The sequence below is a fragment of the Camarhynchus parvulus genome, chromosome 13 (genome assembly GCF_901933205.1).
Source record: "Camarhynchus parvulus chromosome 13, STF_HiC, whole genome shotgun sequence".
Taxonomy (NCBI): Eukaryota; Metazoa; Chordata; class Aves; order Passeriformes; family Thraupidae; genus Camarhynchus; species Camarhynchus parvulus.
The window spans coordinates 10,381,860-10,404,298 of record NC_044583.1 but is presented as its reverse complement, the minus strand read 5'-3'; the positions used below and the strand labels follow the sequence as shown (position 1 = coordinate 10,404,298).

At 46.8% G+C, this 22,439-nt stretch overlaps 1 protein-coding gene across 3 annotated transcripts in view; it reads right to left on the bottom strand.

Annotated features, from left to right (window-relative positions):
• Positions 1 to 987: 987 nt before the first annotated feature.
• The window catches only part of MYOT (myotilin), a 32,156-nt gene continuing 10,704 nt past the window's right edge, over positions 988 to 22,439 (bottom strand). Inside the window, exons 2-16 of one of the 3 annotated variants that reach the window (XM_030957259.1) lie at positions 21,711 to 21,784; positions 20,373 to 20,435; positions 19,712 to 19,853; positions 19,073 to 19,096; positions 18,369 to 18,488; positions 17,466 to 17,718; positions 11,088 to 11,693; positions 9,248 to 9,398; positions 7,298 to 7,399; positions 5,274 to 5,323; positions 4,565 to 4,697; positions 3,173 to 3,380; positions 2,531 to 2,696; positions 1,950 to 2,083; positions 988 to 1,576 (exon numbers count right to left, since the gene is read on the bottom strand). In XM_030957259.1, coding sequence (XP_030813119.1) covers positions 1,404 to 1,576; positions 1,950 to 2,083; positions 2,531 to 2,696; positions 3,173 to 3,380; positions 4,565 to 4,697; positions 5,274 to 5,323; positions 7,298 to 7,399; positions 9,248 to 9,398; positions 11,088 to 11,693; positions 17,466 to 17,718; positions 18,369 to 18,488; positions 19,073 to 19,096; positions 19,712 to 19,853; positions 20,373 to 20,435 — 2,325 coding nt within the window. In that variant the 5' untranslated portion in view covers positions 21,711 to 21,784 and the 3' untranslated portion in view covers positions 988 to 1,403. Of the gene's footprint in view, positions 1,577 to 1,949; positions 2,084 to 2,530; positions 2,697 to 3,172; positions 3,381 to 4,564; positions 4,698 to 5,273; positions 5,324 to 7,297; positions 7,400 to 9,247; positions 9,399 to 11,087; positions 11,694 to 13,410; positions 13,971 to 17,465; positions 17,719 to 18,368; positions 18,489 to 19,072; positions 19,097 to 19,711; positions 19,854 to 20,372; positions 20,436 to 21,710; positions 21,785 to 22,439 lie in introns of those variants that run through there. The other 2 variants (XR_004061123.1, XM_030957260.1) reach the window with 2 other exon arrangements.

Genomic DNA, 22,439 nt, shown 5'->3' with positions numbered 1-22,439 from the left:
GCCATTCCCACTTGTCACCAAGCTGTGCTGCTGGGAACTGAGAGCCATTTCCACTGCAGGGACGTTTTTGGGTGGATGATGTGTGGGGTAAGGAGTGAGTACTGAATGAGGAACAGCTGACACTGTGATTGCTGCAAAGAGTGTGAGGCACCTCAGCTATTCCACTTGTGTGTGAAGACACCTGCCAGGGAAATGATGCAGACTTTCCAACCTGCCAGAGGAGCCTGTGGGCAAACTGGGTGCCGGCTGCATGTGATCAGCTCCATCTCCAAACGTGCAAGAGGAGAGTTATCTCAGTGTATTTCATCACTTGGGCAGCCCAGAGGAGATGTGTGGTGGTGGAGCTGCAGGACTTTTGGGGAATTTAACAGTCAGTGTAAAGCAGTTCAGATTTGGGGGTTATTTAGTGGTGCAGGGTGAAACTGAGGCCTCAATTTTTCTGTTCTGGAAGATGCTTGAGAGGTTTGCTGACTGTGCACCTTGATGAGGAAGTCAGGCTAGATCAACCCCCACAGATTTTCTTGAAAGGTTTCAGTTCTGGTTTAATTCCATGGTATTTAATACTCTTTTTGAACAAAGTGTCTGTGAACAGCAGCACACAGACCACTTGGGTGACTCAAATCAACAGCTTGTTGAGAGTCAACAGCAGGATAAGTTGCAACCACTCCTTGATTAAAGGTGGGAAAACATGATAGCCCTAATGATTCATATCATGGAGGGCAGCTTTTGGGTCAGGAGAGCAAGGAGAAGAAATATTGATGTTGCCTCACTGGCATGGTGTAGTGTTAATAGGGTGTCAGCATTTAGTTTATGCTAAATATTTGGTATATGACAAATGACAAATGACAGTGGGAACAGACAGGGGAGGGGACAAGTGGAAAACTTAGGAGGGTAAGAACCCATCTTTCCCAGGCTGCAGCTGATGCCAGACATTCAAATCTGCTTTTAACAGATCAAGCAAGGAAGAGTCACAGCTGATGTTGGTTATTTAAATTTTTATTTGCCTCTAATTTATTCTCATAAAAACACTCTACTCTATTTGGTTTTAGTATTCAGACAGTACAGACTTCTGATACTACCACGAGTGATATTAGAGAAGCAGTACAGATCAAGCTACCTTAGCATGTAACCAAGCACAGGTGGAACTAAGCCCACCCACATTTGTTAAAACTAATTAACCTGCTTTCTTAGGCTTTCTAGTTAAAATGCAATACTCAGTAATGGTTACAGTCACCAAACCATATAAATAAAATCTAACATGGTAAAACAGGAGCAGCTGAATGTGCAAGAGTCAAAGTAAAAATATGTAAGTAGGTATTTTGCTAATTAGAGTAATCACCAGTTAACTGCATCTATGTTGTAACTGTCTCTTATGGGCGTGAGGTTTTCCTCTTCATTTCCAGTTAAAGTTCATCACTTTCATACAGTCCAGACTGCTCAGCCAAACGCTGAAACTCCCCTTCTGGTGAGAAAGCTTGTTTCACATCCAGTCCTCTTCCATTAAGTGCCAAATACTTGCTAAAGGTTGGTCGAACCCGTAACTGCTTTGGGGCTGGAAGTGGCTTATTTGTATGTGCTGGAAGAGAGAGAAAAAGCCTCTTTCAGTCCTTCCCAGGGTGCACAGAGACCCATGGCAGAGCAACCCCATTGCTTTTGATCTGCAGTATAAACCAGCAAGCCTTTGGGAAGAATTTAGCAGACAAACCCATGTCTCAGACACCAGAGATTTAGATTCACCCTCTTGCTTGGTGTCAGGGAAATTGCAGTCTTTCAAAGAGCAAAAGGACACTCCACAATGTCCTGTACCAAACAAAAGAGCTTTTCCCAGGATAGTTACTTTTTGTCTGGGAAATAAATCCACCCAGCAGTCTGAACTTCATGAGATTGATCTTGAGGGCCAGCTCTGAATATAAGCTGCACTTTCTGTGGCCCTGGGGCCTGGAACTTACTTGCAACCTCTAGCCTGGCGTGGCACGTGGCCACCCCTGCCCCGTTGACAGCAGACACGGTGTACCAGCCAGCATCCTTCTTGGTTGCATTATGGATCAGGAGGCAAATCCTTCCAGTATTGTCATGGAGCAAGCTGAAAAACCAAGGTGTTAATGCCTAAGTACTTTGAGGGGGAAGAAGAGAAAGCAGAGTCAGTGCACATGCTGAGGGGCTGAGAAAGCCCCAGAACAATCCTTGCACACTGTTCAGCCATGAACCCTGCATTTGTGTTAGAGCCACCAGCAATTCACATCGTGGCATCAGTGTGCAGCCTCACACTGCACATTTCAGTCCTGAAGCTGTGCTTCTCCAGGGGCCCTCCACTGCTGCAGGCACCCAGAGGAGCCCTGGGCACAGCTCTGTCCCTCTGTGCCCCCAAAGCCACGCTCTGAGCACATGGCCCGTGCCCCCTGTGTCACACCCCAGGGGCAGATCCAGCTCTCCAGCCTGCTGCTTACAGAGACCAGCCCATTTGCACCTGATTGAGCAAACACTGGTTGCTGTTTGTAACACACCAACAGCCAGCTGAGCAGTGGGATACCTTATTCGGTCTGTATTATATTGTACCATTTCGTTGTTTCTTTTCCAGTAAATCCGAGGGGTTGGGATGGCAGAGATCTGGCATTCCAGCCTGGCTGTGTCTCCCTCAAAAACCTTTTTGCTTTGTGGCTTGAAAATGAAAGTTGGAGGCATGTGATGTTCTTTAGCTGAATTAAAGAGGAGAGATAAGGAGGAGTTACTGGAAGTGTGGAATGCTCATGTCATGCTTGTTTTCTAAGATTTCAGGCTGCTAAATTCAGGACACGTGTTCCTCACTGCCCCTCAGCCTGCAGGCAATTCCCATGAACTAAAGGGTGTGGTAAACACAGTCCACTTTAGAAAGAGAGTCAATTCACATATGTTATCAATCCTGGAAAATTAATAACATCAATTAAATTAAATTCTGGACATCTCACTATATCTAAATATCCCAATGCAAGTGTCTTGAAGAAATACTGCATCCTAGATATAGTTATTAAAATAGTCTTGGAACAGGTAAGTTGATTTTTATTGTTTGATCCTGGATATGTGGAGTGCTACCTTTCCTTCTCATTAGTTCAATGTCCCAAACACAGGGGAAAAGCAGTAGATTGCTGAGACTTTCCCAGTGTGTCCAGGGAATGATCAGTGCTCTCAGTCTTACCAATTACTTCCACTTTTACTGTGAAAGATGCTTCTCCTGCACGGTTGACAGCCACACATTCGTATGTCCCTGCATCAGCTGATTTGACTGCTTCAAAAATGAACGAGTGGAACCCCTTTTCTGACACTATCATTTTATGGAACTGATCCTGATGAACCATCCTTCCATTCTGGTACCACATCACGTCTGGAGTTGGGAGCCCACTGACCTGTGAGGGAGAGAGGAGAGCAGGGAAGAGTTAAAGATGATAAAATCCCTCCAACACTGCAGGCAGTCTGATGCTGATGGGTGATCAAACCATGTTCCTGCTGCAAAGCTGTATAGTGTTGCCTAGTTCTGAATATTTATGTGATGTTGCACAGAAAGGCTCAGGGAGCGCTGTGGAAAGATGAGCTTTAGCTACAAGACAGTGGATGCTGTTCCTGCAGCTCCCTGTTGTTCCCCTCTTGTAGGTGGCTTTGATCAGGCCCAAGATGCTGATTTTGGGTTCAGCCTTTTGTTCCCACAGCTGTCACTGCAGCAGTGCTGACACCCACAACTGGTAATGGCTGTAAATGAGCTGTCCTGCAGGCATGCTCCAGCTCCTCCACAGCATCCAGAAGTTTGGGCAACCTGGAGGAAGATGGCTAAAGGCCACGTGTAAGTCTGGCCAGAGTTTACTGAAACAAAGAGGTGGGCACTCGTTAGGAAAACCCAAGCCTGTGAGGGAGAGCAGGGTCCTTTCTTTCCCCAGGGTTGGTACAGCTGCCATGAAGTTTTAGGCCATTCTTGAGTTTTGTTTCTATTTATGGCATTTCCTTGTTTGTCTGCTCCAGCAAGGGTACAGTTATCTCAGGGAAGACTCACTAAGGGGAGGTGAGTCCTGCACAGACCTCGCTGGACCTGTGTCCACTGAAGCAGTGGAGTCCCTGTGCAAAGCACAAGGTTCCCTGACAAAAAGCCTTCCTTCAGCAGGGCATTAATATTCATTCTTCCTAAGGAGGTCTAGAGACATTCTGTAGTGGTCTATATTTACCACTAGTCAGCTTTAATCATAATCTTATGAAGCTATTTCCACCTACATTTTCCAAGGGAAAATGCTGACATATTTAGCCATCTCCTGCTTCTTGGTTTCCATAGCCTGGGGAGACCCTGAACCATCTGCCCTTAGTGCTCTGGGTTATGAAAATGCAAAGGGACTGCAGAGACCTCTCTCCATGCCCCACACCCCAAGAGGGAATGGAATGGAATTGGGAGAGGTTGGCAATGGAATTGGGAGAGGTTGTCAATGGAATTGGAAGGGAGAAGTTGGCAATGGAATTGGGAGAGGTTGGCAGTCGAATTGGGAGAGGTTGGCAGTGGAATGGGAAGGAGAGGTTGGCAGTGGAATTGGGAGGGAGAGGTTGGCATTACTTTGAAGTCCAGCCTGCAGAACCGCCCCTCCTCAATCACCACATCTTCAGGCACTTGTGTGAAACGTGGCTGAAAGAACTTCTCCTGGATTGAGTCATGTCCACGATCGTCGCCTCTAGAGGATGGTCTGCTCCTGAAAATGGGACAGGAACAGTTAATTGTGTAAAATCTACTGTAGCACAAGTGGTATCAAAGCCCTGATTGCAGCTGGAGTCCCTCAACACCTTTAGGAATCTAACAGTTCTGGTTGGTTTTTCAGCTGTAACTCATAACTTTTGGTCAGTCACTTCTCTTGCTCAAGTTGTTCAATTCAGCACACAAGAATTCATTATGGCCTAATATCCAAAAGACTTGACAAGAGAAACTTGGCTGCTTAATTTTCATAATTTATATTAATTTCAATATTTATATCTCTTTGACTAGAAATTAATCTTCTAGAATACAAAGGATATTTCTCCAAGGTGCATGGGAGTTGCACTTCCCAACTCCCAAGGAGTTTTTAAACCTCTAATGCTATGCTTAGAATTCACTGGATTAAGATCATAGGCATTATCACCCATCCATAAATGGTAGCATTTTAGTCAAAAGGGAGTGAATTTAGTAATTACTTCTTTAGTAAAAGTGATAAGTAGTGAGACTAAACCAACATTGTCTAGAAATGTTTGAAGTAAGATCTTGAAGAATAGCACAGCACAAGTTTTTGCTTTACCTGACATGTGTTGTAGGAACCTGCAGCCTGATGTTTTCTGCATTCTGGTGCTTGGGAAGAGAAAGAGGAGTGGTGAGTTCACTTAGAAAGATTTATCTGTAGACTGAATGAGAAGCCATTTTAAGTTCATATCCTGAGTGCTGCTTAAAAACAAAGTGAATATAGTTCAGAAGTCCTTGGGACAGGAGGCAGAGGAACTTGCATGAGGACCTGACACACTCTGTGCTCACCATGGGCTTTGCCATGGCAGAACCTCTCATTGTTGCCCAGGTGATGGGTGCAGCAGCTTTGTCTGGCACCCAAAGTTTTCTGCCAGCCCATAACCTTTGTGAGAGAGGAGCAGCACTCCTGGCAACAGCTAAACTGAGAGCTGAGTACAGAGTGTCCTTCCCCACAGCAGGAATAGAAGCGGAATCGCTGGCAGGAGCCTCGTATTGTGCCCACTTAAATATGGTACCAGCAGCCATGGACACATGCTGAGCTGGAAAATACTTTTCTTTCTAGATCACAGCACCAGCTAAGCTCGCTGACAACTCTGAAATCACATGGCTAAATCTGCTAAAGTACCCAGGATTGATTCCTGGTAGGAGCCAGGATGTTTGGAAAACGCGACAGGGTTTGGTGCCAGCGACTCGTTTTAGCAATGGAGTCAGAGAGAGCAAACTCTGCATGGAAATTTCTGGAGTGCTTGCCTTGAGCCATCCCAGGGCTTGGTTCTGTGCTCTGCAGCCCAGTCCTGTGGAACATTTAAGCCTGGGTTTAAACTACAAGCAAGGAGGCAGTTTTAAGTTCAGGGGGAATATGACGTGAATGAGGGTTTTGCTGGGCTGAGTTCACGTGGAGTCCAAGGCAATTGCCTGTATCTGCTCATTAGCACAAGTTCTGTACAGTCATTACTTCTGTGAAATTATGCTGTAGTGGTGGAGTTGCTGATGATTCTAATGACCTGTTACATGGACTGAGTTAAGTTCCTGAGGGATCAGGAGGCTGAATGAATCAGTGACTGCATTATTTAAAAATAAGACTGAACAATGGAAGTAAGATGTCCCAAACATAAGCCAATCTCTGCTTCCAATGTTCTTTTTTTTTAAGCAGCATTTCACACATGCTGAAAAGTTGTCAGCCATCCTGTTTTGACTGAATATTTCCTTGTTCTCTGCAAAAGATGAGGCTTCCCGTGCTCTCTGACATTCATGATTTCTCCTTCTTTCCTGATCTTGCCAGGTGATTGTTGGGGCGAGACAGCTCAAACTGTGTATTCCCCCTTTGCTGTGATCCTCAGTGTCTGTTCCATGCAGGAGTTTTGCTGAGGGCTCTCTGGCAGGTGTGTGCCTGCTCCTGGCTCTCTGCTCCTGGCAGCAGGAGGGTGTTTACTTTCCTGCACAGGTACCCAGTGCCACACCACAGACATTTCTGCTAACTTTGAGCACAGAGGCACCAAAGAAAGCTTCTAACTGGCCTGAATGACCAACAAATGATGCAAGTCTCCAACTAAAACCCTTTGGAAAAAGCCAGTAGTGATAAATTCTTGTCTATCAGCATGTGGGCTGCTGAAATAACTGCTTTGCATTCTCTTAATGGTTGCAGCCCCCTGCAAGGGCTGAAACCCAACCAATCCCAGCCCAAGGCCATGACCTCTTGAAGCCAATGTCACTTGTTCCCAGCAGTGGCAGGTGTAAATCTTGTTGTCCTGGCCCAGCCTGCCCTCAGGCTGCTGGAGTGGGTACCTGGCTCCCTTGTGGTGCTGCTCCCTGCCTGTCACAGGCACTGGGTGCTGTGCTGTGCAGCTGCTGTTGGAATTCCTCCCTGGAGAGGTCATTCCTACAGATCAGGCACAGCAAAGGAATGGTGCTTGAATTTTCCCCCTGTGAAAACACCAAACCCCTGCCACGGAGAGCTCTGCCTTTGAGAGCCACCCCTCACCTGTGCTGGCACCAAATAAACCCCATCTCTGCCCTCCCAGGTACAAGCACACCGCAGCACAACCCCAGGAAACCCTTGCTGCAGAGGCAGTGCCCAGTTACCTGTGCATTCTGCACGCTGTCTTCAGCCTGTGAGTCCAGCACTGAGGCAGCATTCACTGGTCCGAGCAGCCTGCGAGCCATCCTCTCCTCATAGGTCAGTCTCTGGGGGCAGAGTGCACAGCAATTCCAGTCACAAGCCCATTTGCTATTTCAGATCAGCTTGTCAAGAGCACACGAATATGCCACAAGTTCAGGATGTTGTCAATGGAAGCAGGAGCTGACCAGAAGTCTGGCCCAGAGGGTTTGCAGTCTGTGATGCCAACTGAAGTCAGCCTCAATATATACAGCACTGAAATGCATAAAAGATTAAACTGCCTGTTCATCAAAGCCTCCCTAATGCCATCTGTGGCCTTCCACTCCTCCTCTTTCTCTGCTGGGATTATTTATGGGTAGCTGATGGCATCATCCACAGAAGCCAGAGTAAGTCCCAGGGTACCTTTCTGTTAGGGCTGGGAAAACTTCCCAAGCCATTCAGCTGTGGAGCTGGAGGCATGATGGATGCTCCCAAAAAAGCCACAGCCAGAGGGGAGCACCACTGCCCCTGGAAGCACTGGGGAGGTTTCTGCCAGCACATGTGCAGGGTGAGATGCTGGGGAGGAGGCAAGGACGCATTTCAAGCACGGCACAGTCAGTGCCTACACTCTGGATGTGGCACACAGGGATAAAAATGAGCAGAGTTAAATTCAAGCTCTGTCAGTTGGGTTACTTTAGAGAAGTACCTTAGCACCAAAGCACCTGACACTTTGCTGCCCACAAAGTTTCACTCAGGTTTGGGTTTTGTGACACGAGGGCAAGCTGTGACTGAATTTCTGCTCTGTACAGATATACATGAGTCTGCTGCTGGCTGGGGAAAGGTTTGGGAGCCTTGTGGGACTTTTCTTTAGAAGAGAGCACAAGACCTTCAGCAAAACCTGTGAGAGCTGAATATCCCTGAGGTCCTTAAGTGTGTATCAAGTGTGGCTGAGATTGGCCAGTTGGCTCAGGCTTGTTGGAGGACAAGGGGAGGAGGACACAGTGGTGATTGCATAAGACTTATTTTTAGCCTGGCTTCTTCCTATGGGAAGAAAAGCTGACTTGTTATGACAAGGTTTCCTACAGCACATGGGACATTCCTGTTTAGGGGCATATTCAGTCAGATTTGACCTATTTGTTTGCCCATTCAATATTTAACATTACATATATGACACAAAGCTGTTCTCAGCGATGATCATGAGAATACTCCTTTCTGCTTCAGGGGAAAGAAGATGGAAACTAAACCCTGGGCTTTTACCAGTCTGCCTCCAGCCAGCAGAAAGGTTCCCACATTAGAAACCTGCCTGCTCTAGATTGCTGCAGTGGGCTTCCCAACTGGTAGCAAATTTTTCCCCCAGATTTTGATTTATTGATAAAGGGGATTCTATTGTGGCCCTCTGCAGAAAAATAAATTAGTACTGAGGCTAAGAGGCCTTCTTAGAAGAGACAGGCTTTATGATAAAAGCTCATTATGATAATTTCTTTCATTTATTGTTGTTCATATAAAAGAAAAAAATTACGCCATTTGGTAGTGGTCCATGGACTGAAATTTCAAATATTCCAATTTTTCCTCAGGTTCTAATAATTTTGAGACGTTTATTAATCTCAGTGTTGAAAACCAGGTTGTAGTCATATCCAGAGAACTGAGGCATTCTCCTTGGATTTTTAATTTTCTGTGGATGTGATATTCAACAGGATGCCCAGAAGAGAGTTCAAATTTGTGCCACAGCTCTAAACATGTTCCTTTTTCTTTCACATTGAAAGAATATTTTGGTCATAAATGGCTTTTGCTCTCATGGGATCTGCCGAGGTTCTGAGTAAAGGGCAGTGCTGCTCCTGCATTTCCTTCTGCTTTTAGCTCAGTTTGGAGGCTCCAGCCCCTGGGATGCAGCATCTCTGCAGCCTGCCTGCCCTCCTGGGAGCTCTTTAGTCCCTTACCTGGTTACCATTCTGGAGGAGGCTGTCCTTGCATCTCAGTTTCTTTTCCAGGTCCTGGATGAGGGCCTCCTTTGTTCCTCGAATTTCTTGGTCTGATGTCTTCTGCATAGAGTTGATGCTGGCTTGTTTGTTATACATGGGCTGTGAGTAACTACTCACACAGGAGGAGAAAACAAAGTTATTCCTGTGGGCCTGATGGAGTATTTGCTACAGCTTCAGAGAATGCACACAAAATGTGAGCCTGCCTCCTGAGAAATGTGGTTCAGATGAGCCCACAAAGCATCTGGGAGCAGAACAGGCCAAGTTGGGCAATTTGAGTATCAAAACCTAAAGGACAAGAAGCATCATGGTGCAGCCAAGTCACTGAGTTTCCTCACAACACAGCATCCCTACATCCTGCAGAGGCCCCTCCCAGCCTGGCCCTGCCGTCCACAGCCACGGGTGCAGTCAGCTCCTGGAGCTGGGTACCACATCTGGTTCTGAAAGATGCCAGGAAAAGAGGAGCAGCCATCAGAGTGGGTTGCAAAGGTCTGCTGGAGGTCACAGCACTCTGTGCTGACAGGTCTAACCTGGTTTGTGACCTGCAGTGGGGTCTCCTGTGCTGCACTTGAGTTCAGAAATTATTTCTATTTCAAATCCTCTTCCTCCTGTGGCTTGGGAATTTGTTCTGCTGACTAGACTAGAGTAGAAGGGTTATAATTCCAGAATACTCCCAGCACTGCTTGGACTTAATAACTTAATGTGAGTTATAAAACTTGAATGATTTCCCCCACAGATGAGCACACCTCATGTCCCTGTTTGCCCATTAGTAGTGAGATTGGGAAAAGAATTCCTCAATACACTGCAAGTTATACTTAACAGCAGCTTACACAAAAAGCATAGTGAGGCACCCAAGCCCTTTGCTACTGAAACAAACAACCCCACACTACAAACACAAACCCCAGCAGTGTCCCAAACCCCCCACACTCCTGCAGGACTTCAGGAAAGTCTCCCCAGATAACCCACCCTATCTTACCTTTCCCCTTCCCTCAGTGCTATGATTCAGAAAACAGACAGAAATATTCTGATTTGCTGAATGCAAACTGACCCTCAAACCTGGGTTTATATCCAAGTCAGCAGGACCCCCTGCCCCTATCAACTTTCCAATATCTCACTTTGCGTGTATTCTACCCTGACTTTCCCCAGGACCTCCAGCTGATATTGGCAGGAATACAAGCTGGTGAGAAGGCAAGGCCCAGCTCCCTTTGAGAGCTCACTGACCTTGGAAGATATTTGGATTGCAGCCCAAAGGCAAAATGATATAATACATATTTAGGAAAGAATTTATTCTTTGGTCTAAAGGAGTGAAATTTTCAAGGGGCTGGCTGCCTTTCTTTTGCATGTGTGATTAATAAAAGGGGTATTGTACGTGAGTTTAGATCCACATCATGATGTACAACCTGAAAATATTGCTGAGACTTACTAGGACTCTTTAAGTGATGTTGGGAATACTACTGTCTCCCTGTTCATAAGACATGCTTTGGAAAGAAATTAACTTGAGATAGGTGCCTGTCTTCTGTTCTAAACAACCATAAGAAATTTCTGTCAAATCCAACTAAACAACTCAAACCAGCCCCAGCAAAGTCAGCCAGCAGCCTGTGGCATGCCCAGAGTGCAGTTTGACTCCCACACAAGGACGAGCACTCAGCCTCCTACCCTGACCTGTGCAGGCTCTGCCTTGCTCAGCACAGTCAGTGGGAGCTGTGCAGGGGCACAGCTTTGCCAGGGCGTTGGTTTGGGGTGGGCAGTGCTGGGACAGGCCAGGGGGAAGCAGGGAGGGTTAGCAGCTGTGTGTACTTACTGAGGTTCCACGGGAGAAGGAGCTGGGCTGTTATAGTCGGGCTGCGAGGGGAGCACGGAGCACAGGAAGGCTGCGGGGGATTGGTTAGGCATGGGCAGGAGCCTCTGGCCAGATGATGAGCTAGCAGGAGACTGTGCAGATGCAGGAGTGATGGGATAGGTGGATTCCTTAGGGGCACTACAGGAAGGCGAGGAGAGCGTGATTGAAGAGCTCAGCGATGACGAGGAGGAGAATTTCTGCCCGCTGGGGTTACGAGGCTGGATGAGGATGGAGGACTGTTTGATTTCTCTGCTTGGCTCTGTGGAGGCTGCTGCAGGTCCTGGAGGCTGCTGTTGCCCTTGGCACATGTTCTTAGACTGGATAAAGTGTTTTGGACGTTCGTAGTTAAACATGGTTGGTTGGCACATAGAGGAAACGGATGGGAGATTAGGGACACTCATAGGAGAGGTTTCACGGCTGTCCTGGGTTTTTGTTGGTGATAACTGGCTTTGGATAGGTGGCTGGTAAAAGCTAGGTGACAGGCCACAAAAGTTTTCCTGGCTGGGCTCCTGGATAGAATGGAACCCTTGCCTTGCAGAATAGAGGCTTTCTTGGAGTGGATTTTCCCTTAAGGAAGACAATACAGATAAAATAAATTGTATGTCACAAGCTGAATCACCAAAATACTGTGTTCTGAGCAGCCACTAGCAAATAAAACACTATGAAGTTAAAGTTCAACTAAATTAAAGCTTGAACTTAAAATAACGTTATTTAGGACTTGTTAGAACTGCCCTATAACTGTATGAGCATTTTGGGTCACAGTAACAAGTCACACAGTCTGTCTGGCTCAGGTGCAATGACTACTGGTCTTGTCTTATATGCCAGAGCCCAGTAAATGCTAAAGGAAATAGAAATTGGTTACCACCTGCCTAATTCTATAGATAGACAGAGATAGTACTACTAAGCCAGGTAATTTCCCATATATCATCTTAACTACAGATCCCTGGATCCTGCTGTTTTGTGCCCTGTCAAAATGCTAAATGTACTATTTCCCAGAACCAGCTATCTGTGCCAAGAAGCTCCTTGTACCATAGGGAAGCATGAAAGTTTCACTTTCAAGTCTAAAACTAAACTTTTGAAACCAAATCTGATTTCTTCTCTAATGGGTTTTGAATTCAGAGTTTCTAATATCCAGCTGAGATTTGGGATTAGAATGCCAAGGACTGTGTGTCTCTGTTTGACGTGATTTCTCGATATTTGCTGTTAAGGCTGCTAATTGCCAGAAGGACATGAGCTGCAAGATAAGGTAGGGCAAGCTGAGCTGCTCAGAGTCCTGATTTATTTTGCAGGTAGGTGTTTGATATCTAAAAACCCGGGCTTTCCATCAACTCAAAACCTGGGAGAGTTTCATTTAGCAAGCTTTTTAGAATGGACAAATTACTTCAGCTCCAGGATAAAAAAAATAATCCCCAAAAATAAGCATAAAGCCACTAATTAAAAAAAAAAAAAAAGAAGAAGAAGAAGAAAAGGAATATAAATCCCCACAGTTACATGTGCTGGAAAAAATTGTAATCTTGCCCCACTGAGATCAGCTGTTTCACTGCTATATATACACCCAGTGTATTGTATTCCTCTCGTTGGAGAGCCCAGAGAAGGGCTCCACGAGGTCATAAATTCCCATGGGGGGAGATAAGTGGAGACATTGCTCCTACAATAAGGACTCAAGGCTTTCATTTCCTGCAGGTAATCATCAATATTAGTTGTGAATTAGTTGTAAGTAAACAGAGGCCTTATAGTAAAAATTCCCTAACTTTTCCCGCGTCATACTCTTGGAATTTGAAGCTGGCTCAAACTTCTGGAGCATGTCCACACTATGTCCTCATTCACTAGTGCAGAAAACTCGTTCAGTCTTGTCTTTACCCCGTTTTTATACCACTACCTGTGCACGGATTTGTACACTCACTGTACCACAGGCTGTGGACAGCAACCAGCGTTTACTCTGTTTTTTACAACACTGCCCTTAAGCAAGCTCTGGTGCACAGCGTCACTTCTCACAGCAAGGGATAAGCCATGTTTTCCTCAAATCGTTCCACCTTGATTTGGGAGGGAAAAAAATAAATCCAAAGAGACATTTGACCTCACAAATTAAAACAATATCAGGGACAGTTTTCCTGCTGAAAACCAAACCCGTGTTTTGGCTGAGTTGCTGCCCACGTTCCCTCTGACACCGCCGCACCCTCCAGGTGCGGTTCCACCTCAGCATTCCCAGCCGTCCCTCACGCCACCTCCCTGACCAGCCTCCAAGTGACAAGTGACGTGGGGAAAACCCCAACAAGCGCCTTACCTACAGCCTAGGAGCTGTCACCTGGGCCGTGGCCGGTATTTTGGGAAGGACGGTCATTCACTGTCATAGCCGCCCTCTGCGCGGCGGGACGAGCCCGGAGGCTTTAATGTGCTGCCAGCGGTGACACCGCGGGCCCGGCCTGTCCCCGGCCCCCGCCGCTGTCACAATAAGAGTCTCCTTACACAGCCGGAGACTGGGCAAGGGCCGGGGCCGGCCCTTGGGCAGGTGCCCGCGGGCAGTGGATCCGCGGCGGCTGCGCTGGGACCGCCCGGCGCTCCGAGCGCCCGAGTCCGCTTCTACCGCTGCCGCTGCTGCTGCTGCTTCGGGCCGGCCGGCCCCGCTCTGTCCCAGCCCTGTCCCGGCTCTGTCCCTGCTCTGTCCCAGCCCTGTCCCGGCTCTGTCCCGGCCCCGAGGGGCAGCGGCCGCGGCTCAGCGCTGCCGGGAGCGTCCCTGGCTCAGCAGAAGGGACAGAATCGCAGAAGTGGCCGCCTTTAGAACAGAAAAGCAGCTGTTCTGCCCTTAGCACCGCCAGGGAGCAGCAGCAAGGACTGCCACAATATGCTTGAACGTACCGAAATCTCACTGTTATCCCAAGGGAATTCTTGCCCAGAGAAGCTGTGACTGACCCATCCCTGGTGTTCAAGGCCAGGTCGGATGGGGCCCTGAATAGTCTGGTCCAGGGAAATGTGTCCCTGCCTATGGCAGAAAAAAGGTCATCTCTAAGGTCCTTTCCAGCCCAAACCATTCTGTGGCTCTAAATTCCTTGCTTAATTCATGTACTAATTTGTAGCTAATTGCCTCTGCAGTGATAGAGCTCTGGTACCGATTTTAAGGCTGTGCACTTAACGCACACTCGAGAGCCAGGTTTAAAGGTGGCTGAAATCCCCCCAGCCGCAGACCCGAGCGAGCTCTCCCTCCATGCCCAGGGTCAGCTCCCCCAGCCCGGGTGACCCCGCTCCGGTACGGAGCTCGGTCAGGAGCGGCGGCACCGCTCATGGATGTGTCTGATCAGTCATAAACTGAGTAACATGACTAGTCTTATGGAAAAAAAAGAGATAAAAATACGGGAAATATAAATATTTTGCTGTTTGTGTTTGTTATTATATGTGTTTACATGGATTAAAAAATGCAGCTGTGGTGCTCTCACCAGAACAGCAGCAGGTCCTGCTGGCAGGTGAGGTGATTCGTATCCCTTTCATCACCAGCTTCAATGCTTAATTACATCTGAAATTAACATTATAGGGGTTTAAATATCTTAATTATACTTGGGCATAAGTTTATCGACTACTGTTTAAAACGACCCCAAGCCCGAAAGTTCCGCTGCGTGCGGGCTCTCAGCTGCTCCATCTCCTTTCCTTGCCCGGCATCTGTCAGCACCGCGATCTTCTCGAGGTTAATCCACCTCCGGTGTAGGTGTCTAAACATCATTTGTGAACGAAAACTACAGAGCAGGTGTTAATTGAGCGCTAATTTATATAAATTCCTCGCATGAAAGTGATTAAGGGAGGGAATGAGTCCCTACTTGTCTTAGAAGTTGTTTGCTTTTTACGTAAAAAAAAAAAAAAAAAGGAAACGAAACAATAATTAAAAATAGGTGGTTTGCACAGAGAGAGGGGAGTACTTGAATAAAGGTACCTATGATCGCTGCCCAGCAGGGAGCTTTGGAGCTGTGAGCGCGGTAAAGGGCAGGCTCCGTGCTCAGGCTCCCTGGCTTCCCACCAACCTCAACTTAGCACTGAAGTCGGCTGCGAGGCATCAGTTTAAGGAGAGTTTACACACTTAAAAGGGTGAACACAACCAGGACAGCTTGTGTGAAAGAGAAGGACCAGGAAAACGTGACATCCAGAAGGTAGGAAAAAAGGTGAGAGAACTGGAAGCTGAACTGATGAAGGCAGAGGAATAAATCTCATCTCCTGTGCCAAGGAACTCGATCGCACTGTGGCCAGCACTGCGAGGTGTCAGAAATCAGATTTTCTGTCCTGCTTCAGTTTACTCTCTAAGAATGGTGCCCTGCTGCTTCTGAGTGGGTTCTTCTCACTGCTTGAGACATAGCAAAAAATGCCTAGAAGAAGAGTTAAGGATCTGTTGCTTATTAATTAAGATACTTAAAAGATGAAGTCCAAAATACCTGGCAGTATATTAGTGCCTGAAGCCTCCTCTTTTGCTTGGATTGAGTTTCTTTAATGAAGTTAGCAATCAGCAATGGTTTTATTCTGCTTCAAGGCTGTTGGGGACACTGCAAGCTGCAGGTGTCAAGGGCTCAGAAAGGAGTAGCTGGTAGTGACAGTCTTGAATTGCATTTTGTGGCTTTTGTGGAGTGCCTGTTGCTAGGCAATAATTGGGAAAATATGGGTACAAGGATTTCATTCATTTTATAGCTATTCCCAGTAATGGCTTTGTTCTGTCATCACTGCCTTTGTTGGTATCTGCCTTTGGTAATACAGTTGCAACCACATTCACTACATGAGGGAATTATATGCTAAATCTGACTAACAAGACAGTTATTTTACAGCCAGCCATTAGCCATGATTGCTGAGTTTGAGGTAACAGCAACATTTACAATGCTGAGTCACGTTCATAATGAGGTTTCAAAGCACCTGGCAGTATGTCTGTGGGATTTAAAGGTATTTAAATTCTCATAGATGGGTATATCTAGAAATTGTAATAGTGTCTCACTGTGTTTTGAGATGTGTCCAAAGTCTGGACTAGTTAATGTTTTTTGTTTACATTTATATATATATACATACACATATGTAACCTACATTCTAAAAAGCTATTACATAGCTGATTTTGGTGGCATGGTAAATCCCTTTGTGCATTAGGGTCTGCTTAGGGTCCCAGCTGATTTTCCTGGAGCAAGCCTGGATTTCATAGAAGGGCTTGAAGCCAAACTGAGAGCTTCCTCTTAATGATCTGCATGCTGGTTATTGAAGCAAAACCATTTTTACTCAGTGATTTAGCAAAAAAGTAACTCTCCTGCATGGAGACATCTATACTGAAATATGATCTCTCCTGTGGTAAAATTTGAAGGAGGCTGTAGAGAATTGTTAAAATAACTGGTTTAGTTAAAATGGCTGAGTACATCCAAAAATAATCTCTCATCCAGGGAATGGTCTCTGTCAGGGACAGCCTTTCCACAGCCTGTAACAGGATCCCTGCAGCTGCAGGCTGGCACTCAGCTGGGAGAGCAGGCACACCTCTGCCCCCACACAGCTCTCCCTGTCCCCAACACACTGAGGGAATCCTCTGCTGGGCTTGGATGGCTGAACTGTCACCATTCCAGGCCATCATTATGTCTACAAACCCCTGAGAAGCCCTCTAGAAATGGGGATGATGTCACCAATCTATGCATTCCAACCTGATTTGCTTCTCTGGAGCAATCAAACAGGAGAACTGGTAATGCAATAAGTGTGCAGTGACTTGAGAGCTGCATTCGGGATGGAAATTGGATCAAGTATTGTTATAAAATTGAATATTTAATTACTGGGGGAAGGTCTCCATCTCCTGAGTGGGGAGTGTCCCTGCCATGGCGTGGGACAGTTTTCCTTCTGTGCAGTGGGTCACTGGCTCAGTGCTTTTCCTCCACAGAGTGCTTTGCAAGTCCTGCCTGCTCCATGCTTACAGGGTCTCAAGTTTTAGTGCTGTCTTTCAGAACAGGAAACAGAAACATGAGGTGATGCCCTTGGTCAAGGCCACCAAGGAAGGTACCCTGAGATTCCCCAGGTACTGTGATCTCTGCCTCATGCCCTGCTGTGGAGCCAAAGGTCTCCTAGAGGGCAATTATTTGGAGTGATGCTTTTAGGTTAGACACAGACATGCACTGCTGCAAACAACTCCAGGCCCTTCCCTGGTGCTTTAGGGGGTCACACCCTTGGTCAAATGGAGCCTGGGCTGTGGCTGCCAGGCTGGTGCTGCACATTGTCATTGTCACCAGGCAAACAGCTCAGGCTGTCAGGCTCAGGGGCACTGCGGTGAGCAGCTGGCATCCCTGGGCAGTTCATGCCCCAAGTGGTGTACAAAGCTGGCCCAGGAGTGTGAATTTCTCTCTGTCTTACCTCAGAGGTGAAGCCCGAGGCGAGTTCTCGTAAGCCCCATGGAACTCCTCAGCCTGGCTCTTGGAGCCCTTCTGGCCCAAGCTGGAGGCTGCAGGGCCCAGCCCGGGGCTCTCTGGGCTGTAGGAGGGCAGAGCAGCTGCCCCACGCTCCTTGGCTCCTGCCTGGCTGCTCCTGGGGAAGCTGGACCTCTTCATGGTGACCTGCACAGCTGGCCTGGGGGCAGCACCTCCAAAGCTGTCCAGCTCTTTGGCTCCTGGAAGTAGAATTGTCCCCAGGTCAGGTAGGAGCAGTGCAGAGGTGGCTCACCAGTGCAGTGGAGGTAGAATTGTCCCCAGGTCAGGTAGGAGCAGTGGTGGCTCACCAGTGCAGCAATGGGATGGGAAGCTGGAATGTCTGAGCAGCAGGATGAGGCTCATTGTGCTCTGCACTGACTGAAACCTGCACGAGCCAAACCTGGCTCTGGCAGGGCTGGGGAGCTCTGGGCACATGCCAGGGGCTGTTCTGGTTGCAAATGGCTTCCAGCATGAACCAAACAGCTCAGGTGGAGCCATAAAAACCATAAACAAGGTATATAGACACAGCCAATGTGTTGGGCCAAGCTGGAATCCCTGGAGGGATGAAGCTCAGGGATGAGACCCCTCTGAGAGAGGGAACAGCCGCTCCACCTTGTCATCCTTGAGCCAGGAAGGAGAGGAACCAAAAGCACAAACACAGAACAACCTGCATCCAGCTCTGAGAGGTACCCAAGCAGAATGCATTTTTTTGGGCGTTTCTATTCTCTTGAGCCTACAGAATTGTTTGGGTCTGGCTTCTGCTTGGCAAATATCTGTGATTCTGCCTGATGTTGAGCAGCAGCAAATTCTTTTGTGCTTAGCTGCTCAACACAGAAATCCATGTGCTTACCTGGGGAAACAGAGAGATGAGCACTGGATGCCGCAGACCCAAATTCATTTTCAGCAACACATTTAAATATTCCAGAGTCTTCTGGGAAAGCTTCTGTAATAACCAGGGTGCAGACTTCCTCTGAAATAAGAGATTCAGGCATGATGTTGTAGCACAAGAGGCAAATGTTAACCTGTAGGAGCTGCTCCTTACAGGACTCTTTACTTAGTGGTGGGGATTGGCACTAATAAAGTGCAAAAAAAGTGATGTAGAGGGCATGGGAAGTGAAGGGGTTTAGAAGGAGAAAGATTAAAGAAGACTCCTCCTGTGATGTTAATGAAACAAAGCACATTTTTATGGTGGGTGTTTTGTTTGTTTAGTTGTTTTGGGGTTTTTTTGTGTTTTGTTTTTCCTTTTTTTCTAAATTCTGTCTTTTCTCACACAAATTTAAAATATTATAGGTCAGAACGGTAGCTATGCTTTCTCTTAGCACAGGGTACTCTTCATTGGCTGAATGTAAAAGGATTGGTACCTTTCTCCAAGTGTTGTGGAAAAAAATCAGGGCTTTTTGTGTGCTTGAAGCAAAATTAAGAACTTGAAAGATCTTGGCCTGACTGACTGTTGTTTTCTGGCTACCTTTGGACATTGTTGTTTTATTTTGGATGAGGTGGGAAATACTGAGTGTAATGAGGAATTTAACAAAAAATGCTGCACAGTGTACTTACCAGGAACTGTTGATGAACAGGCCTCTGCTCAAGATAAGAGAGAAAGAACTTAAATTATTATAATGTCAGAATGGAAAAAACCCCAAACCCTTCATCCCTCACTCCCTTCCCCACCTCAGCTGTCACCCTGGTTACAAGGGAACGCTCTCCTTTCTGTCCATCACGAGGAATGGCACGTGGGTAAGGAAAGCTCAGGTGTGGCTGGGGAACCTGCTGGTACAGACACCTCTCCACTGAGGTGATACACAAAAATCTCTACTGAATTTGGAGCTGGTTGCTGTGGGTTTGGCCCTCTGGAGCTCTGACCTCGTGCCTGGGAGTATAAGAAATGGTTTGAAATGAGGTTATGATTTTTCCCCCCGAGTTCACCAGCGGTTCTAGGACATGGCAGCAATGCCTCCATGGCTCAGCAGGGCTGTCACTAATAACTAACAGCCTGGAATCTGCCCCTGCTGTGCCTGACCCACTCCGGCAGCGCCAGGGGAAGTGCAGGCTGTGCAGCAGCCTGTGACTTGGGGTCATCTGATACTGTAAACTCTGCTCCTATGAACATCTCCTGGGTTTTATAGCAGCTCTCATTCCTGTCCTGCCCCTGTCCCAGTACAATATCTGTGCACCAAGAGCTGCAGCAGCACCTACTTTTCCTCAGGGTTCGGAAATCAGCAGAATCCAGGATCTGGTCGTACTCCCTGTACCAGTGAACCTGCAGGGGGGGAGTGGAGTGAACACGGCACTCAAACACCACCAACTGACCCTTGCTGGCTCTTATGTTTTGCAGACCCTGGAGGAGAAAAGATTTGTGTTAAATGCCTGATATAAGTATTTCTCCATATATGTATTTCCTCGCTGAGGCATTTATTAGGACATGATACACGCTTCAGGGAGGAAGATGGTCCCACCTGTATTTTCATTTTGCTTACAACAGTAATCTGATTTCTAAATGTATTTGCAGTGAGTTGTGAGTGGAAATTTTTTTCCCCAACACTCATTAAAGCCTTGCTTGTTCATTTAAATAAATATTCCGTTGGATGCAACATAATAAGGGTGGTTACAATGTGAGGTTTCCACTTCAGCCTCCTTTGCAGGAAGTAAATGAGATTAATTCCTGTAAGTGGCTCTGTCTGAATCGTTTACCAATTAAGATGTTAGTTTGATAGCATCACTGAGAAAGTATGCTAGCTTTTTTGAATTGTAAATGACCCAATATTCCAGCCTAGAAATGCCTTCTGATGGAACAAGAAAATGCAAAATCTAATGCTGGGAGTTGCAGGACAGGCTGTGTTGTTCTTGTGCTTTTTACCTTTGTAAACACAGGCGTGGTTCCATAGGCAGACCCAGACAGGCTCAGTGAGGGACTCTGCATCTAGATGGCAAAGAAAAGAGACTTTTATAGATTGAATTTTTCACATGCAGAAACCTGGCTGTGTTGCTGGCACTTTCCTGTGAAGGAGAAGAAGATTCAGGGTGTTTTATCTGCTGTTCATGTTCTGGGCTAGGAAATATCCCATGGAGAGTCTCCTCCACTGAGAGGCTTCAGGAGGAAACAGCTCCCAGGCCTGCAGACACCAAGAGAGTGGGAAGAGGAGCTGATGACCAGTAAATGCTGCTGAGAGCTTTAAGCAATTAATTGCCCACATCTTGCAGCCTCTGTGTAAAGATCAGGGCTGCTGCCTCTCCTTCTACAGTGAGCCTGGCCTGGTTTAGCTGGTCCCAGGTCTGGCACTCCCTGGCTTGGGTCGTGTCTGTGTTTGCTACAGTGAGGCTGAACATAGAGAAATGAGCAGGATTTTTCTACTGTGTCCTGACATCCTCTGTTAAAGCTCAGCTGCCACAGAAGTTCCAGTAAGGCCTCTGATTAGCAAGAAAGGCAGTTTTGAGATAATTAAATATTTGCAGTGCCAGACATGTCCTTGTTCCATGGTGGTGTTGATGTGCACTCATCTCTGTCTCATTTAGCTTTGGAACCATGTGTCTTGCATACAAATGTAAAACTGAAGTGCTTGGGTTTGTTTTGCTGTGACATGGCCTTTTTTTACAACCTTATCTTTGAAATAACCCATGTTGTCATCTCCTTCCCTCCCAGCCTGGGTGAAGATGTGAATCTGTCTCTAGGTGCTCTGACTTCCCCAGCTCTTGGCCACATTTGTGCTCTAAGCCAGTTCTCTGTTCTGAAGTGAATCTTTGAAGTGTAACTGTTGCAGCCCCTTGGGCATTTCCAGCCCTGTCACCTGCTCCATCAGTTCCTGGCAATTCTGGCTAGGAAATGTTCCAGGTCAGAGAGCCATTTTCCAGATCTTAGGGGCCAGACCTTGGTATTAATGCTGACCTTTGCCTCTTAGACTCTGGCTGATGAGCCTGAGCTGATCCTTGCAAAATATTTCTAGGATGCTGTAAATAATAATTTAAAACATGTGTAAGCTGCTCTTTGAGTGTGAGTAGATAAGGCTGAGTTAAAGTGGTGTAACTCTGGTCAACTGCATGGTTGTGGGAGACTGCACTGCCTGAGGAACCAATGGACAGAAAAACACTGGTGGCTCTCTGCTTTTACCTAGTGTGTGGGGAAAAAAACCAGGGCAGGATGGAGACAGAGGTTTAGGAGGCTGCGAATACTTGATCCAATAATATTTGGATCACTTACTGTGACATTCCTCTGGCCCCGACAGGATGCTGAGACTTGCGAGGAGGCTTAGCCTTCGGATTTACCCTGAGAACCTGCAGAGACAAACAGAAAGCAGTGTGTGTTTAGAGCTATCTCCTTTTCCTTACAACACAGCAATGCCTGCTTTGTGAACTGAACTAGGCTGGTTGGGGTCACACAGAGGAAATGGAAGAGTCCTGAGTATTTGAGAGTAGGCTCAGATCACCTCCAGAACACGGAGACACTTCAACAAGATTATTGGTACAGACCTCTGTAACAGACCCAAGTTACATGGATGGCTCCTGTCCAAAAATATAGCATAAGGCCATCAACAGAGCTGAGTTGTGATGCAAGGGCTGCTGGATAATCCCAAACCTTTGGATGTGAGAGCAGGGCCTGGGAATGTTTTTGAGTTGCCCTGGGTTCCCACTGCAAACCAATCCTGGCTGGACTCCACCACAGATTCCTGTGGTGCTGCCTTCCAGTCTATCAGGTAACAGTTGGTATAGTCAGTTTTCAGGACCTGGAATAATGGTTGACTTGGGCTTTTTCTATTTTGCCTCCAAAGAAAAAGGGTGATGAAAAATCAGACATGTTCAGATTGTGAAAGGAGTTCCTGGACTGATATATCTGCTTTAAAGAGTGTCCCATGTACCTGAGACACCATTAACAAAACTGCATTGGAGGATCATTGCCCCTTCCTTTTCTGCACAACAAAAGTCTTTATTA